We start from the raw sequence: 20,056 nt of genomic DNA, 5'->3' as shown, positions 1-20,056 counted from the left end.
AGGCTTGGTGAGCGATAGCAGATGAAGGAAGTGCGGGCTGGAGGAGGAAACGATCGAGCACGTTCTGTGCTCTTGCCCTGCGCTTGCCAGGCTGAGACTCCAGCTATTAAGAGTGATACAGCTGTCAGATCTAATATTTGCCAGGAGGACGGAGTTATTTTATAACATAGGTCCTGGTTTTTGATAGAGTTTTTCAGTTTGGTCGTTAAAACAAAATTCTGGTAACACTACGGACTTATTGAGTTTATGTGAGGCCCTCATGGACCGGCCAGTTCAACCTAACCTTGTCAGTCTTACATCGTAGCATTTGCACATGATCTTAGAAATTTTGAATGCCCCATGCTTCTGTACACTCCTCCTTTCTATTTCTCCCAAACGGATTGAGACGTTCACCGCCAGGTTATCGCGTGCTGCGCCTTCCTCTACCGACTTGTAGGTCTTTCTATTTCCGTCTACCTCTTCAATGCATCTCTGCATTTCAGGACACTTCATGGACATGGCCTAGCCGGTGTAGCAGCTGTGTTTAAATTCGCTGGACAATGTGAATGTCTGCGTAAAGCTCGTACAGCTCATAATTAATAATTATTTGTTTTTTTTTTTTTATTTCTTGCATTATGTACATATGTATATTCACACCTTCATGACTGACGCATTTACCCTATTCTGAAAAAGTTATAAAATTTTAAATAATTGACATTATCGTAAAGCTTTTAAAGCTTTTTTATATATGTGTATGGTGTCTAATACATTCGGTTTTTGCATATTTTCAGGCTACAGAATTGGTAGCAAATTTGTCTCATATGCCTTTACATGACATGCACCAGGGACGTCAGCCCGTTTAAAATCGAACCGAGTTTGAATCGGAAAGGCGAACCAAATTCGTCCACGAATATTTGATACGAGGGTTAGGTTGAACTGCCGGGTCAATAAAGACCTCACAAAGACTGAAAATACCCATAGTGTTACCATAAATTGTTTGACGACCAAACAGAAAAGGCCCATTTAGGTACCAGGACTCTATGCTATAAAATACCTACCTATGCTTAAGATTACAGGAGCCCTAACCATAACTACCATGGCTGCAGTATATACCATTCTGCATATTCGACCCTGGTGGGTAGAGTTAACAACCGCAACGAAGCCCAGTACCTCTGAAACGCTTGAGATCAGATGATAGGGGCTCTGAGAATTACAATAGAGGTGGATGGTTGGCGTCAGGGTACCAAAATGATAGACGAGGCGATAAACGTGTACGCCGAAAGTTTTTAAGGAATGGAAGGAGTAGGGTCTGCGCTATCCTATGCTGATCCGCATATCTCTGTAGTGTAGTGTTAGGCGTAAGTTTTAAGTGTTACCAACGCAGTAGAAATACTGGAAGAAAATAGTTTGAACTGCAGCCGCATAAACTTATATATTTACAGTCAAACAGCAATTAAGGCAAAAATCTCGTAACATATATAAGTGTATTAGAGGGTAAGCAATCCGCGGAAAGAATATGGATAGGAAGCAGTAGCAGCTGTTTGGTCCCAGGACATATGGAAATAGATGGGAATGAAAAAGCGGATGAGCTATCTAAAACGGGCGCATCCCTCAAAGCTTGCCCCGTAGACGACCCAATCAGTTTGGGAGAGATGAAGAGAAGGCAAGAGTTGCACATAGTCGACCAAGTGGGAAAAGCGTTGGCGCCAGAGTGGGCTGTAAAGTGTCGAAGATCACGACATGACCTACAATTTTAGGTTAGCAAAGTTACTAGTTATCATTAAAAAGAAAACACTGTAGGCCCATGACCTATATTCTGACTGGACACTGCCTTCTGGTGTCACATGTTTATAAGTAAGTGTGCTTTCCAGCTTAAGACTCCAGCTATTTGGAGTGATACAGCCAATAGATCTTAAAGAAGCAAGTGGCATTGGTCTAAAAAATCTTATAGTATTTGCAAAGAGGACGGAACTATTTTATAACGCAGGTCCTCGCTTTTTAGCTAAACAAACTTCTGGCACTATGAGCCCAATCGATCTTTGTGAGGTCCTCACGGACCATCTCGGCCAACCTAGTCTAACTTTACGACGTGTTCGTTTTTGTTATTTTTATGGCGGTATAAACTTCATTCCTGTTGCTATAAAGAACCTGGTCAGATATACTGTTTAATATGTTACGATATTAGAAAACTACAGAAAAAATTATAAATAAATAAAAAATATTCATTTAGTTGTATTAATTATATAATCAAATTTGATTGAAAGTAATCAAATAATTATATTAATATTGTAAATAAAAATAATCAAAATTAATTGAAACAACCAGAGAATTATATTAATCTTACAATTACAAATAGTTTTTAAATTAATTTTTGTGTGCAATTAATTAATGATGAAGACCACTTAATATACTTAATTAGCAATAATTCAAAATTTTCTATGATTTTTTTACAGGTCTGATATTGATCAACATGTGTGTATTCTTTCTTATACTTTAGATACTACTTTTATAATTTTTCAGACCTACGACGTGCTAATGCGAAAGGCATGCATAATTATTTAGTATGTATTTACGATTCTATTTAAAAACAAGTAAGGAAAGCTAAGTTCGGGTGTAACCGAACATTACATACTCAGTTGAGAGCTATGGAGACAAAGTAAGGGAAAATCACCATGTAGGAAAATTAACCTAGGGTAACCCTGGAACGTGTTTGTATGACATGTGTATCAAATGAAAGGCACTGAAGAGTATTTTAAAATGGAGTGAGCCATAGTTCTATAGGTGGACGCCTTTTCGAGATATCGCCATAAAGGTGAACCAGGGGTGACTCTGGAATGCGTTTGTACAATATGGGTATCAAATGAAAGGTGCTAATGAGTATTTTAAAAGGGAGTGGGCCTTAGTTCTATAGGCCCATTCGCCTTTTTGAGATATCGCCATAAAGGTGGACTAGGGGTGACGCTTTAATGTGTTTTATACGATATGGGAATCAAATTAAAGGTATTAATAAGAGTTTTAAAAGGGAGTGGTGGTAGTTGTATATGCGAAGGCGTTTTCGAGATATCGACCAGAATGTGGACCTGGATGACCCAGACCATCATCTGTCGGGTACCGCTAATTTATTTATATAAGTAATACCACGAACAGTATTCCTGCCAAAATTCCAAGGGCTTTAGATCTCGCCCTGCAGAACTTTTTCATTTTATTTTACTTAATATGGAAGGTGCCACACCCATTTTACAAAGTTTTTTTCTTAGGTTATATTTTGCGTCAATAAACCAATCCAATTACCATGTTTTATCCCTTTTTTCGTATTTGGTATAGAATTATGGCATTTTTTTTTTTATTTTTCGTAATTTTCGATATCGAAAAAGTGGGCGTGTTCATAGTCGGATTTCGGCCACTTTTTATACCAATACAAAGTGAGTTCAGATAATTACGTGAACTGAGTTTAGTAAAGATATATCGATTTTTGCTCAAGTTATCGTGTTAGCGGCCGAGCGGAAGGACAGACGGTCGACTGTGCATAAAAACTGGGCATGGCTTCAACCGATTTCCCCATTTTCGCAGAAAACAGTTAACTTAATAGAATCTAAGCTCTTCCAAATTTCACAAGGATTGGTAAATTTTTGTTCGACTTATGGCATTAAAGGTATCCTAGACAAATTAAATGAAAAAGGGAGGAGCCACGTCCATTTTGAAAATTTCTCTTATTTTTGTATTTTGTTGCTCCATATTATTACTGGAGTTGAATGTTGATATAATTTACTTATATACTGTAAAGATATTAACTTTTTTTTATAATTTGACTTAAATATTTTTTTTTTTTTTTAGTGGGCTAGTTGTTCTCCGATTTTGCTAAGTTTTATTAAGCAATCATATAGAAATAACACTAACGTTCCTGCCAAATTTCATCATGATATCTGCAACGACTGCCAAATTACAACTTGCAAAACTTCTAAGTTACCTTCTTTTAAAACTGGGTGGTGCCACGCCCATTGTCCAAAATTTTACAAATTTTCTATTCTGCGTCATACGTTCAACTCACCTACCAAGTTTCATCGCTTTATCCGTCTTTGGTAATGAATTATCGCACTTTTTCGATTTTTCGAAATTTTCGATATCGAAAAAGTTGGCGTGGTTATAGTCCGATATCGTTTATTTTAAATAGCGATCTGAGATGAGTGCCCAGGAACCTACATACCAAATTTCATCAAGATACCTCAAAATTTACTCAAGTTATCGAGTTAACGGACGGGCGGACGGACGGACATGGCTCAATCAAATTTTTTTTCGATACTGATGATTTTGATATATGGAAGTCTATATCTATCTCGATTCCTTTATACCTGTGAGCTCTGCTCAACTGAGTATAAAAAATTGAGTCTGACTATCGACATACATACATTCAATTAATAAGAACTCTTACTTAATGCTATTCAAAAATTTCTATTGCAGATAACACACAATTTCTCGGCTTATTTTTATACCACTATTATCTCAAAAAGTAATTGAAATACGCGTCGTCTTCTGCCTGTAGCTAGTAATTAAGAGTACTTCTTGTTGCATAGATAATGGGCGCTGTCAGTGAACACAACTCTTGATCAATCGTTGAGCGATAAGTGTCTGAACTCACCGTTGAGTATTTTTGATACACTCCACGGAATGGGATTTAAAGTAAAACTACAGAGCTGGAACTTTTTTCGCTACATTCACTGCTTATTCGGCTATCTGACAGTTATTTAATGTTTAGAAGTATAGGTTATGAATTAAATTTTTCCTCGAAACATTATAAATTGTTTTTGTTTTTATCGGCCTATTGATAAATCATTCAAGGTTCGAATCGAGCTCAAGGCCAGAACAATAATTTTTTTCTAATGATAATTATTGTTATTTTTTTTTTAATTTTTCTAAATTTGAAAAATTGTATTTTGTTTTTGGAATATTAAGTAGAAAATTTTTCAGACAACCTGCCATAGTTGCGCAGTTAGATCCATTTCGAAGGGTGCTAAACCTTCATCATCAGTACGCTTTAGGCACGCTGCGCTAACCATTTAGATCTTCAGCGGTGGTTTGTTTGACAGGCAAATTTGCTACTTCTATTCCTTTTTACCAACTATATTTATTCAGTGTTGCGCCATCTGGTGCAAATCACTGATAATGCTGGATTTTTGTTTATTGTCAATTACTTTGTTTGACATTCCCAAGTGCTCATGGTTTATTAACAATTGTTTTTGTTTTTATAGGCCTATTTTAATTTTTCTAAATTTGAAAAATTGTATAAAAAAAATAACAATAATTATCATTAGAAAAAAATTATTCTTCTGGCCTTGAGCTCGATTCGAACCTTGAACGAAATATTATAGTGAAGTGTGAAAAACAATTTAAGAAGTTCTCTTTCTTGAAATTTAAGAATACTTATTTCATTTAGCAGATGAGTTAACTCGCCTATCATAGAACCAATTTTCTATCACTCAACTGACGGAAAAATATTTGCAACATATCAAAAAAAATTGTGTTCGCTGAAAGAGTCCAATGTCCACTCTTTCCAAATTTGCTTGAACTACAAATCCGGTTTAATTTTGTTTTAAATGCGAATTGAATTGAATTGAAATGGTGGAAATACCAAGAGAAGTAAACCGTCAATTGTCTTGTCACAAATTCTTCTTTGTTCTGTCATTCGGCTATCTGAAACTTTTCATCAATGTTGTCCATTGTGATTTCATACAAGTGAAAAATCTTTCTATTCCTCCATTGCCATACCTACCTGTCAAATAATAGCTGACAGGGAGAAGGGCTGTCGCGAATGGCCAGAGAATGGAAGAAAGGAGAACTGCCATGGGGTCCATCTGTTCTCTAACATATTTTAGTAAATAACAACTTGGTAACATAAGTTATCCATCATGAATTCAAATGTTTTTGGGGATCGTTTGGCAAGTTTGTACAAAATAGATATTTTATTTCCGACTTCCAACGACAAATCAACAAAGAAACTTGAAACTTCTGAGGCTCTTTAGGGACGAATACACATTTCAGAGTATAACGACCACCTACAAGTGGGTATGTAAAACTTTTAATCATTACGTCACCATCTAAACACCACAAAAGGCAGTAAAGCGCAACTAAACTGACGTACATCCATACTTTATATGGATAACACCACTCTCTATTATGTCCGGTTTTAACTACAGTTGAGGTCAGTTTACTTTGGACGCATCCATTAAATTTTATTGCTCATCACAGTTTAAGCGGCCGAATTGAATTTTTTATTTGTATTCAATGCTAATAGTGACGTAAAGTGACACTGGTCTTTAGGTCCCCTGTTATGCTGAAAAAAAAAATGTCTGTAATAGCTTCCATAGAAATTTATTTATTTTTCTACTCCCAAATTTATTTTCAAGGAAGGCGGGTAAATTTGTTACACTCATTTGACTGTGGAAAATACATCCGTACAAATTCTGTCTTTTTCTATTTACTTTACTTTGTGATTCCACTATGAATGTATTGGCGACTGGGATAGAGCGTTTTTCAAACGGAGTGCTTCTCAAAACAAATACTAGGATACAACAAACAATATTCTGAAATCCGTAACCTGTTCCTCAAATGATTTCTTGCATAGGACGCGCTTTGAGTATTGCGATGTGTGTTACATTAACTCTATTTTAAAATTTTCGTTATTTATACTTCAGGCTTAAGTTAAGTATTTATGAATTTTATGAAACTTATTTGTTCCCTTTATTAATTGTTGTTTATTTCGTCAAAAATTTGGCAAAGATTAATTTCATTTGGAATTCCAGTTTAAATTAACGCATTTCAACACTCTGTGCATTTTGTAGTCCAGTGCATAAATACAGCATAATAACACTAAGGGCTTGAACACGTTCCTCTGTTTTGCCAAATGTTAGGGATCTCGAAGCGTCAGCCATAATTTCACTTTTCGTTGTACTGGCTGTTGTTAAGGTGGAATACAATTCTGTTTCACTATCCAAAGCCAAGCGTATTTTACTAAGCTACAATAGAAGAGAATAATAAAATTATTTTTGCAAAGCTTTCAAACTAATAGAATACTGGGGCTGTATTCAGTAAAGGCTTGGTTTCCTCGAAAGCGGTGCCGCTATACAGCAGCCACTACATAGCGGTAGAGTACGTTGTCAAAAAAGTTGCAATGTATAAATAATTATGTGGAAACCAAGAATACGGTGAAGTTCACCGTAACGTAATATAGTGGTAGGACATAAAATATTACGGCCGTCATGACGGTAGAAACTCATTCATCACCGTTTTTTTTTACTGTCAAAGCGGTGAACACTTTGTCAAATTATTCTAAATATTTATAAAATAAACAACATTTTTTTAAATAAATTTATTTTTTCTTGAACATTTATTTAAAAGATACTAAAATACATAAAAAACACGCAAAAACGGAAAATTAAGTGTTGCGAATCGTCTGCCGTAACTGTTCGTAGTTTCCAACAAAGCGGTGTCACAGAAAACGGCACAGAAACGGTACACATCACATAGCGACAACGCTTTTGGAGGAAACCCAGCCTTAAGTGTTAGTTTTGAAATATATATTTTTTTTTTCATACAAATTATATACATAAGTGTACAAATAGCAGTGGCAATATTTATCAACTTTTCCAGTTAAATTTTTATTTTATTTTTATATTCGATATTTTGAGAAAAAACCATAAATTTTATAATTGAAACTATGCTAAACAATCTAAAAAACTTTTTCGAAAAAAATCGAAAATGCAAAATAATTTTATGAGAATTTTTGTTTGTAGTTCCCCGAATTTGTTTGCTAATGCAGCTTTTTAGAACAATCAATTTTAGTCTAACAAAGTACAGGTTACTAGTCTTCACAAAATTCACATTTGCCATTTAAAAACAAGTAAGGAAGGCTAAGTTCGGGTGTAACCGAACATTACATACTCAGTTGAGAGCTACGGAGACAAAATAAGGGAAAATCACAATGTAGGAAAATGCACCTAGGGTATCCCTGGAATGTGGTTGTATGACATGTGTATCAAATGGAAGGTATTAAAGAGTATTTTAAGAGAGAGTAGGCCATAGTTCTATGGATGGACGCCATTTAGGGATATCGCCATAAAGGTGGAACAGGGGTGACTCTAGAATGTGTTTGTACGATATGGGTATAAAATGAAAGGTGGTAATGAGTATTTCAAAAGGAAGTGATCCTTAGTTCTATAGGTGGACGCCTTTTCGAGATATCGCCATAAAGGTGGAACAGGGGTGACTCTAGAATGTGTTTGTACGATATGGGCATCAAATGAAAGGTGTTAATGAGTATTTTAAAAGGGAGTGATCCTTAGTTCCATAGGTGGACGTCGTTTCCAGATACCGCCATAAAGGTGGACCAGGGGTGACTCTAGAATGAGTTTGTACGATATAGGAATCAAATGAAAGGTGTTGATGAAAATTTTAAAAGCGAGTGGGCCTTTGGTGTATAAGTGGACGCCTTTTCGAGATATCGCCATAAAGGTGGGCCAGGGGTGACTCTAGAATGTGTTTGTACGATATGGGTATCAAATGAAAGGTGTTAATGAGAATTTTAACAGAGAGTGATCCTTATTTCTATAGGTGGACGCCTTTTCGAGATATCGCCATAAAGGTGGGCCAGGGGTGACTCTAGAATGTGTTTGTACGATATGGGTATCAAATGAAAGGTGTTAATGAGAATTTTAAAAGGGAGTGATCCTTAATTCTATAGGTGGACGCCTTTTCGAGATATCGCCATAAAGGTGGACCAGGGGTGACTCTAGAATGTGTTTGTACGATATGGGTATCAAATGAAAGGTGGTAATGAGTATTTTAAAAGGGAGTGATCCTTAGTTCCATAGGTGGACGTCGTTTCCAGATACCGCCATAAAGGTGGACCGGGGGTGACTCTAGAATGAGTTTGTACGATATAGGAATCAAATGAAAGGTGTTGATGAAAATTTTAAAAGCGAGTGGGCCTTTGGGGTATAAGTGGACGCCTTTTCGAGATATCGCCATAAAGGTGGACCAAGGGTGACTCTAGAATATTTGTACGATATGGGTATCAAATGAAAGGTGGTAATGAGTATTTTAACAGAGAGTGATCCTTATTTCTATAGGTGGACGCCTTTTCGAGATATCGCCATAAAGGTGGGCCAGGGGTGACTCTAGAATGCGTTTGTACGATATGGGTATGAAATGAATGGTGTTAATGAGTATTTTAAGGGAGTGATCCTTAATTCTATAGGTGAACGCCTTTTCGAGATATCGCCATAAAGGTGGACCAGGGGTGACTCTAGAATATGTTTGTACGATATGGGTATCAAATGAAAGGTGTTAATGAGAATTTTAAAAGGGAGTGATCCTTAATTCTATAGGTGGACGCCTTTTCGAGATATCGGCAAAAAGGTGGGCCACGGGTGACTCTAGAATGTGTTTGTACGATATGGGTATCAAATGAAAGGTGGTAATGAGTATTTTAAAAGGGAGTGATCCTTAATTCTATAGGTGGACGCCTTTTCGAGATATCGCCATAAAGGTGGGCCAGGGGTGACTCTAGAATGTGTTTGTACGATATGGGTATCAAATGAAAGGTGTTAATGAGAATTTTAAAAGGGAGTGATCCTTAATTCTATAGGTGGACGCCTTTTCGAGATATCGCCATAAAGGTGGACCAAGGGTGACTCTAGAATATTTGTACGATATGGGTATCAAATGAAAGGTGGTAATGAGTATTTTAACAGAGAGTGATCCTTATTTCTATAGGTGGACGCCTTTTCGAGATATCGCCATAAAGGTGGGCCAGGGGTGACTCTAGAATGCGTTTGTACGATATGGGTATGAAATGAATGGTGTTAATGAGTATTTTAAGGGAGTGATCCTTAATTCTATAGGTGAACGCCTTTTCGAGATATCGCCATAAAGGTGGACCAGGGGTGACTCTAGAATATGTTTGTACGATATGGGTATGAAATGAATGGTGTTAATGAGTATTTTAAGGGAGTGATCCTTAATTCTATAGGTGAACGCCTTTTCGAGATATCGCCATAAAGGTGGACCAGGGGTGACTCTAGAATATGTTTGTACGATATGGGTATCAAATGAAAGGTGTTAATGAGAATTTTAAAAGGGAGTGATCCTTAATTCTATAGGTGGACGCCTTTTCGAGATATCGCCAAAAAGGTGGGCCACGGGTGACTCTAGAATGTGTTTGTACGATATGGGTATCAAATGAAAGGTGTTAATGATAATTTTAAAAGGGAGTGATCCTTAATTCTATAGGTGGACCCCTTTTCGAGATATCGCCATAAAGGTGAACCACGGGTGACTCTAGAATATGTTTGTACGATATTGGTATCTAATGAAAGGTGTTAATGAGTATTTTAAAAGGGAGTGGGCCTTAGTTCTATAGGTGGGCGCCTTTTCGAGGTATCGCAATAAAGGTGGACCACGGGTGACTCTAGAATATGTTTGTACGATATTGGTATCAAATGAAAGGTGTTAATGAGTATTTTAAAAGGGAGTGATCCTTAGTTCTATAGGTGGACGCCTTTTCAAGATATCGCCATAAAGGTGGGCTGGGTATCAAATGAAAGGTGTTAATGAGTATTTTAAAAGGGAGTGATCCTTAATTCTATAGGTGGACGCCTTTTCGAGATATCGCCATAAAGGTGGACCAGGGGTGACTCCAGAATGCGTTTGTACAATATGGGTATCAAACGAAAGGTGTTAATGAGTATTTTAAAAGGGAGTGATCCTTAATTCTATAGGTGGACGCCTTTTCGAGATATCGCCATAAAGGTGGACCAGGGGTGAATCCAGAATGCGTTTGTACAATATGGGTATCAAACGAAAGGTGTTAATGAGTATTTTAAAAGGGAGTAGGCCTAAGTTCTATAGTTGGGCGCCTGTTCGAGGTATCGCAATAAAGGTGGACCAGGGGTGACTCTAGAATATGCTTGTACGATATGGGTATCAAATGAAAGGTGTTAATGAGTATTTTAAAAGGGAGTGATCCTTAATTCTATAGGTGGACGCCTTTTCGTGATATCGCCATAAAGGTGGGCCAGGGGTGACTCTAGAATGCGTTTGTACGATATGGGTATGAAATGAAAGGTGTTAATGAATATTTTAAAAGGGAGTGATCCTTAATTCTATAGGTGGACGCCTTTTCGTGATATCGCCATAAAGGTGGGACAGGGGTGACTCTAGAATGCGTTTGTACGATATGGGTATGAAATGAATGGTGTTAATGAGTATTTGAAAAGGGAGTGATCCTTAATTCTATAGGTGGACGCCTTTTCGAGATATCGCCAAAAAGGTGGGCCACGGGTGACTCTAGAATGTGTTTGTACGATATGGGTATCAAATGAAAGGTGTTAATGAGAATTTTAAAAGGGAGTGATCCTTAATTCTATAGGTGGACGCCTTTTCGAGATATCGCCATAAAGGTGGGCCAGGGGTGACTCTAGAATGTGTTTGTACGATATGGGTATCAAATGAAAGGTGTTAATGAGTATTTTAAAAGGGAGTGATCCTTAATTCTATAGGTGGACGCCTTTTCGAGATATCGCCATAAAGGTGGACCAGGGGTGACTCCAGAAGGCGTTTGTACAATATGGGTATCAAACGAAAGGTGTTAATGAGTATTTTAAAAGGGAGTGGGCCTTAGTTCTATAGTTGGGTGCCTGTTCGAGGTATCGCAATAAAGGTGGACCAGGGGTGACTCTAGAATATGTTTGTACGATATGGGTATCAAATGAAAGGTGTTAATGAGTATTTTAAAAGGGAGTGATCCTTAATTCTATAGGTGGACGCCTTTTCGTGATATCGCCATAAAGGTGGGACAGGGGTGACTCTAGAATGTGTTTGTACGATATGGGTATCAAATGAAAGGTGTTAATGAGTATTTTAAAAGGGAGTGATCCTCAATTCTATAGGTGGACGCCTTTTCGTGATATCGCCATAAAGGTGGGCCAGGGGTGACTCTAGAATGCGTTTGTACGATATGGGTATGAAATGAAAGGTGTTAATGAATATTTTAAAAGGGAGTGATCCTTAATTCTATAGGTGGACGCCTTTTCGTGATATCGCCATAAAGGTGGGCCAGGGGTGACTCTAGAATGTGTTTGTACGATATGGGTATCAAATGAAAGGTGTTAATGAGTATTTTAAAAGGGAGTGATCCTTAATTCTATAGGTGGACGCCTTTTCGAGATATCGCCATAAAGGTGGGCCAGGGGTGACTCTAGAATGTGTTTGTACGATATGGGTATCAAATGAAAGGTGTTAATGAGAATTTTAAAAGGGAGTGATCCTTAATTCTATAGGTGGACGCCTTTTCGAGATATCGCCATAAAGGTGGGCCAGGGGTGACTCTAGAATGTGTTTGTACGATATGGGTATCAAATGAAAGGTGTTAATGAGTATTTTAAAAGGGAGTGATCCTTAATTCTATAGGTGGACGCCTTTTCGAGATATCGCCATAAAGGTGGACCAGGGGTGACTCCAGAAGGCGTTTGTACAATATGGGTATCAAACGAAAGGTGTTAATGATTATTTTAAAAGGGAGTGGGCCTTAGTTCTATAGTTGGGTGCCTGTTCGAGGTATCGCAATAAAGGTGGACCAGGGGTGACTCTAGAATATGTTTGTACGATATGGGTATCAAATGAAAGGTGTTAATGAGTATTTTAAAAGGGAGTGATCCTTAATTCTATAGGTGGACGCCTTTTCGTGATATCGCCATAAAGGTGGGCCAGGGGTGACTCTAGAATGCGTTTGTACGATATGGGTATGAAATGAAAGGTGTTAATGAATATTTTAAAAGGGAGTGATCCTTAATTCTATAGGTGGACGCCTTTTCGTGATATCGCCATAAAGGTGGGACAGGGGTGACTCTAGAATGCGTTTGTACGATATGGGTATGAAATGAATGGTGTTAATGAGTATTTGAAAAGGGAGTGATCCTTAATTCTATAGGTGGACGCCTTTTCGAGATATCGCCAAAAAGGTGGGCCACGGGTGACTCTAGAATGTGTTTGTACGATATGGGTATCAAATGAAAGGTGGTAATGAGTATTTTAAAAGGGAGTGATCCTTAATTCTATAGGTGGACGCCTTTTCGAGATATCGCCATAAAGGTGGGCCAGGGGTGACTCTAGAATGTGTTTGTACGATATGGGTATGAAATGAAAGGTGTTAATGAGAATTTTAAAAGGGAGTGATCCTTAATTCTATAGGTGGACGCCTTTTCGAGATATCGCCATAAAGGTGGGCCAAGGGTGACTCTAGAATGTGTTTGTACGATATGGGTATCAAATGAAAGGTGGTAATGAGTATTTTAAAAGGGAGTGATCCTTAATTCTATAGGTGGACGCCTTTTCGAGATATCGCCATAAAGGTGGGCCAGGGGTGACTCTAGAATGTGTTTGTACGATATGGGTATCAAATGAAAGGTGTTAATGATAATTTTAAAAGGGAGTGATCCTTAATTCTATAGGTGGACCCCTTTTCGAGATATCGCCATAAAGGTGAACCACGGGTGACTCTAGAATATGTTTGTACGATATTGGTATCTAATGAAAGGTGTTAATGAGTATTTTAAAAGGGAGTGGGCCTTAGTTCTATAGGTGGGCGCCTTTTCGAGGTATCGCAATAAAGGTGGCCACGGGTGACTCTAGAATATGTTTGTACGATATTGGTATCAAATGAAAGGTGTTAATGAGTATTTTAAAAGGGAGTGATCCTTAGTTCTATAGGTGGACGCCTTTTCAAGATATCGCCATAAAGGTGGGCTGGGTATCAAATGAAAGGTGTTAATGAGTATTTTAAAAGGGAGTGATCCTTAATTCTATAGGTGGACGCCTTTTCGAGATATCGCCATAAAGGTGGACCAGGGGTGACTCCAGAATGCGTTTGTACAATATGGGTATCAAACGAAAGGTGTTAATGAGTATTTTAAAAGGGAGTGATCCTTAATTCTATAGGTGGACGCCTTTTCGAGATTTCGCCATAAAGGTGGACCAGGGGTGACTCCAGAATGCGTTTGTACAATATGGGTATCAAACGAAAGGTGTTAATGAGTATTTTAAAAGGGAGTAGGCCTAAGTTCTATAGTTGGGCGCCTGTTCGAGGTATCGCAATAAAGGTGGACCAGGGGTGACTCTAGAATATGTTTGTACGATATGGGTATCAAATGAAAGGTGTTAATTAATATTTTAAAAGGGAGTGATCCTTAATTCTATAGGTGGACGCCTTTTCGAGATATCGCCATAAAGTTGGACCAGGGGTGACTCCAGAAGGCGTTTGTACAATATGGGTATCAAACGAAAGGTGTTAATGAGTATTTTAAAAGGGAGTGGGCCTTAGTTCTATAGTTGGGTGCCTGTTCGAGGTATCGCAATAAAGGTGGACCAGGGGTGACTCTAGAATATGTTTGTACGATATGGGTATCAAATGAAAGGTGTTAATGAGTATTTTAAAAGGGAGTGATCCTTAATTCTATAGGTGGACGCCTTTTCGTGATATCGCCATAAAGGTGGGCCAGGGGTGACTCTAGAATGCGTTTGTACGATATGGGTATGAAATGAAAGGTGTTAATGAATATTTTAAAAGGGAGTGATCCTTAATTCTATAGGTGGACGCCTTTTCGTGATATCGCCATAAAGGTGGGACAGGGGTGACTCTAGAATGCGTTTGTACGATATGGGTATGAAATGAATGGTGTTAATGAGTATTTGAAAAGGGAGTGATCCTTAATTCTATAGGTGAACGCCTTTTCGGGATATCGCCGTAAAGGTGGACCAGGGGTGACTCTAGAATATGTTTGTACGATATGGGTATCAAATGAAAGGTGTTAATGAGTATTTTAAAAGGGTGATCCTTAATTCTATAGGTGAACGCCTTTTCGAGATATCGCTATAAAGGTGGGCCAGGGGTGACTCTAGAATGCGTTTGTACGATATGGGTATCAAATGAAAGGTGTTAATGAGTATTTTAAAAGGGAGTGATCCTTAATTCTATAGGTGGACGCCTTTTCGAGATATCGGCACAAAGGTGGACCAGGGGTGACTCCAGAATGCGTTTGTACAATATGGGTATCAAACGAAAGGTGTTAATGAGTATTTTAAAAGGGAGTGGGCCTTAGTTCTATAGGTGGGCGCCTTTTCGAGGTATCGCAATAAAGGCGGACCAGGGGTGACTCTAGAATATGTTTGTAAGATATGGGTATCAAATGAAAGGTGTTAATGAGTATTTTAAAAGGGAGTGATCCTTAATTCTATAGGTGGACGCCTTTTCGAGATATCGCCATAAAGGTGGGCCAGGGGTGACTCTAGAATGCGTTTGTACGATATGGGTATGATATGAATGGTGTTAATGAGTATTTTAAAAGCGAGTTATCCTTAATTCTATGGGTGAACGCTTTTCGAGATATCGCCATAAAGGTGGACCAGGGGTGACTCTAGAATATGTTTGTACAATATGGGTATCTAATGAAAGGTGTTAATGAGTATTTTAAAAGGGAGTGATCCTTATTTATATAGGTGAACGCCTTTTCGAGATATCGCCATAAAGGTGGACCAGAGGTGACTCTAGAATATGTTTGTATCAAATGAAAGGTGTTAATGAGTATTTTAAAAGGGAGTGATACTTAATTCTATAGGTGGACGCCTTTTCGAGATATCGCCATAAAGGTGGGCCAGGGGTGACTCTAGAATGCGTTTGTACGATATGGGTATGAAATGAATGGTGTTAATGAGTATTTTAAAAGGGAGTGATCCTTAATTCTATGGGTGAACGCCTTTCGAGATATCGCCATAAAGGTGGACCAGGGGTGACTCTAGAATATGTTTGTACGATATGGGTATAAAATGAAAGGTGTTAATGAGTATTTTAAAAGGGAGTGATCCTTAGTTCCATAGGTGGACGCCGTTTCCAGATATCGCCTTAAAGGTGGACCAGGGGTGACTCTAGAATGTGTTTGTACGATATGGGTATCAAATGAAAGGTGGTAATGAGTATTTTAAAAGGGAGTGATCCTTAATTCTATAGGTGGGCGCCTTTTCCAGATATCGGCATAAAGGTGGGCCAGGGGTGACTCTAGAATGCGTTTGTACGATATGGGTATGAAATGAATGGTGTAAATGAGTATTTTAAAAGGGAGTGATCCTTAATTCTATAGGAGAACGCCTTTTCGAGATATCGCCATAAAGGTGGACCAGGGGTGACTCTAGAATATGTTTGTACGATATGGGTATCAGATGAAAGGTGGTAGTGACTATTTTAAAAGGAAGTGATCCTTAATTCTATAGGTGGACGCCTTTTCGAGATATCGCCATAAAGGTGGGCCAGGAGTGACTCTAGAATGCGTTTGTACGATATGGGTATGAAATGAATGGTGCTAATGAGTATTTTAAAAGGGAGTGGGCCTTAGTTCTATATGTGGACGCCTCTTCCATATATCGCCATAAAGGTGGACCAGGGGTGAATCTATAATGTGTTTGTGCGATATGGGTATCAAATTAAAGGTATTAATGAGGGTTTTAAAAACGAGTGGCCCTTTGATGTAAATGTGGACCAGGGTGATCTAAAAAATCATCTGTCGTGTACTGCTAATTTATTTATATATGCAATACCATGAACAGTATTCCTGCCAAGATTCCAAGGGCTGTTGATTTCGCTCATCAGGACTTTTTATTTTCTTCTACTTAATATGGTAGGTGTCAACCCATTTTACAAAGTTTTCTGAAGTTATATTTTGCGTCAACAAACCAATCAAATTACCATGTTTCATCCTTTTTTTCGTATTTGGTATAGAATTATTGCATTTTTTTCATTTTTCGTAATTTTCGATATCGAAAAAGTGGGCGTGGTTTTAGTCGGATTTCGGCCATTTTTTATACCAAGATAAAGTGAGCTCAGATAAGTACGTGGACGAAGTTTAGTAAAGATATATCTGCTTTTGCTCAAGTTATCGTGTTAACGGCCGAGCGGAAGGACAGACGGTGGACTGTGCTTAAAAACTGGGCGTGGCTTTAACCGATTTCGCCCATTTTCACAGAAAACAGTTACCGTCATAGAGTCTATGCCCCTACCAAATTTCAGAAGGATTGGTACGCCCATTTTGAAATTTTCTTATATTTTTTTATTTTGTTGCACCACATCATTACTGGAGTTGAATTTTGACATATTTTACTTATATACAGTAAATATATTAAATTTTTTGTTAAAATTTGACATTTAAATTTTTTTTTTTAAAGTGGGTGTGTTCTTCATCCGATTTTGCTCGTTTTTATTTAGCACATATATAGTAATAGGAGTAACGTTCCTGCCAAATTTCATCATCATATCTTCAACGACTGGCAAATTTCAGCTCGCAAAACTTTTAAATTACCTTCTTTTAAAAGTGGGCGGTACCCCGCCCATTATCCAAAAACTTAGTACTTTTTTTTCTGTGTCATAAGGTAAACCCACCTACCAAGTTTCATCATTTTATCCGTCTTTGACGATGAATTATCGCATTTTTTCTGTGTTTCGAAATTTTCGATATCGAAAAAGTGGGCGTGGTTATAGTCCGATATCGTTCATTATAAATAGCGATCTGATATGAGGACCCAGGAACCCACATACCAAATTTAATCAAGATTCCTCAAAATTTACTCAAGTTATCATGGTAACGGGCAGACGGACGGACGGACGGACATGGCTCAATCAAATTTTTTTTCGATACTGATGATTTTGATATATGGAAGTATATATCTATATCGATTCCTTTATACCTGTACAACCAACCGTTATCCAATCAAAGTTAATATACTCTGTGAGCTCTGTCCAACTGAGTATAAAAATTGTGTACACATTTTGTATGTAGGAATTTCTAAAACACCCGTAAGAAAAAATTACCAAAAATCAATGCAAATATTGAGGGACCTAGAATTGGTTATTTGTTGGACTTAAATTGAATGGGCTACCAAACTGCATATGTACATATGTAGCTATGTATAATGCACAAGAAGCCAAAGGAAAGCCCTTATGATGTCATCAAATTTCTTTCAACCTACTAAGTGCTACATCGGACATGTGTTACAACCAGCTATAGTTGTTTACAAATTTTGAGCCCCTTTTACCAATAATCTGCCCCGATAAAAGGGGCTTCCTAAGAATTCCAAACGTGTTCCAGCTACGAGAACTTAAACAGATAACGCTCAAGAGTCTCAGTTACATCTTTGTTACTTCTGCAATGGTCATTATGCGGTACGCTCCGGTAACACAGCACCATTAAGGTGCTAGCCCAGCCATCTTGGGAATGATTACTATGGTCACATTAAACCTTCAGGCCAGCTAATCAGCTATCTCATTTCCTCTGTTTCTCCTATGTTTCGTAACCTAAATAATGGATATTTTCATTTCGGTTAACGCAGCTATAAGTCGCTTGCATACCTCTACTAGCTTTGAGTTAGTGTATGGTTCAGCTAGTGCCTCTATTACTGCTTGGCTGTCAGACAAGATAGAAACTTTTCCAGATATGTTTCGGACCAGGAATGATTTGCAGGTTTGCCAAATTGCGAGAACTTCTGCTTAAAATACACTATAGTATGACGGCAGTTTCACGTGTAAGTCTCTAGGGAATGCTTACAGAGATCAGCGGCATTTTGCGGGTATATTAGTCTATTTCGGAACTAGAAGCGGAAGAGCATTAAGGATACTGCTATGGCCTTTCTGAATATCTCTCTTGTATCCAGCAGGTCTAAGATGGGGACTAAGACCACTGTGGGCGAGGTGCGGCAGGCTCCGGTTTCACCAACTTACGCAGTTCGCTGAACTTTCTGAAGCCTGATGAGATCGCAATTCTTGATTTTATAGAGCCATACGTCAGCCCTGATCGCACCACTGCTTCATACCGGGAGTGTCACGAAATCCCCAAAAAAAATTCCCAAATCCCCAAAGAAAAAAAATACCCAAACACATAATCCCCAAATTCAAAATCCCCAAAATCAAAATCCCCAAACATAAAATCCCAGTGCTATGATAAACATCATGACCGTGAAAAAAATAGCAATATCTCTTTCCTCTTTCATTTATATTTATGTATGTGACGAATTTAAAAGAATATTTTCCGGTGTACCTGGGCCATCTTCCATTATTTCCAATTAATTGCTCACTGAGCAAGGCCAGACAACGAATTCCCGAGTGCTGTTGGTTTCACGGTTGATTTGGTACTAGTTCTTTTCTTCGCCAAGTGTCTATTCATTGCCGACAACCATTTGCAAGCTGAATTCGCCGCAAGTGTTACAGTTATTATTGTCCTGCTCACTCAACAGCAATCGGGACTACGTTCAGCCACCGCTCAGTGTTGTCTCGTGCTACCACTCATTTATTTGCATAGAGTATGCACTCTCCCAAGACCCATTAAATAGAATAATCCCATTTGGACACAAAGGATAGCAAATCAACAGGAGTAAATAGAAGAAAAACCGAAACAAAAGGTTGGCACACAAGTTAGTATAAGCCTGCACAGAAAAACTGCACTGAGAAAAATTATATATTCCGACACGGCCATTCTGACTTTTACACGTCCTCGTGCTTAAGTTCAAATTTTAAAAATTAAAATTAAAAGGTAATACTTTATCCCTTTTATTTACTCACATTTCATTATTGTTTTTGTTTTTTTTTTTTTTTGTTAACAATTAAAATACTTATTTCATACAGAATATTTTCTTTAATTATTTTCAACTCAACCGCCGCCTCCAACAAATACCACTCATCTGACACACTTGTCAGTGTTCACATTCGAACACTCATCGCCACATCTGACGGATAACTCTTCGTCCCTCTTAGACGGATAACACATCGTCCCATTTGGACGGATCACTCACTGTTCCTTCTGAACTGATAACTCTTTGTCGTTACAGGACAACCCGCCACTGCTCTCACCTGAGCTCTTATGAGGATTTAACTCCTTTTCATCAATGTCCAATTCACTTGGAACTTGCCCGCTTGGCATTTTTCTTATGTCTTCATGACAGTACTTATAAGTTCGTTTTGTTTGCAAAGACTTTAACATATAGCGGTCTC

The 20,056-nt window shown here is 38.1% G+C and overlaps 1 protein-coding gene across 6 annotated transcripts in view; it reads right to left on the bottom strand.

Annotated features, from left to right (window-relative positions):
• Positions 1–6,623: 6,623 nt before the first annotated feature.
• Positions 6,624–20,056, bottom strand: part of Pdzd8 (PDZ domain containing 8) — a 521,733-nt gene continuing 508,300 nt past the window's right edge. For all 6 annotated transcript variants that reach the window (XM_067784995.1, XM_067784996.1, XM_067784997.1 and 3 more), the window contains one exon: positions 6,624–6,989. In XM_067784995.1, the coding sequence (XP_067641096.1) occupies positions 6,783–6,989 (207 nt within the window). In that variant the 3' untranslated portion in view covers positions 6,624–6,782. The remainder of the gene's footprint in view (positions 6,990–20,056) is intronic.

Source organism: Eurosta solidaginis, chromosome 4 (genome assembly GCF_040869045.1).
Source record: "Eurosta solidaginis isolate ZX-2024a chromosome 4, ASM4086904v1, whole genome shotgun sequence".
Classification (NCBI taxonomy): Eukaryota; Metazoa; Arthropoda; class Insecta; order Diptera; family Tephritidae; genus Eurosta; species Eurosta solidaginis.
Note: the sequence above shows the minus strand (reverse complement) of the source record. Positions and strands in the feature narration are given on the sequence as shown.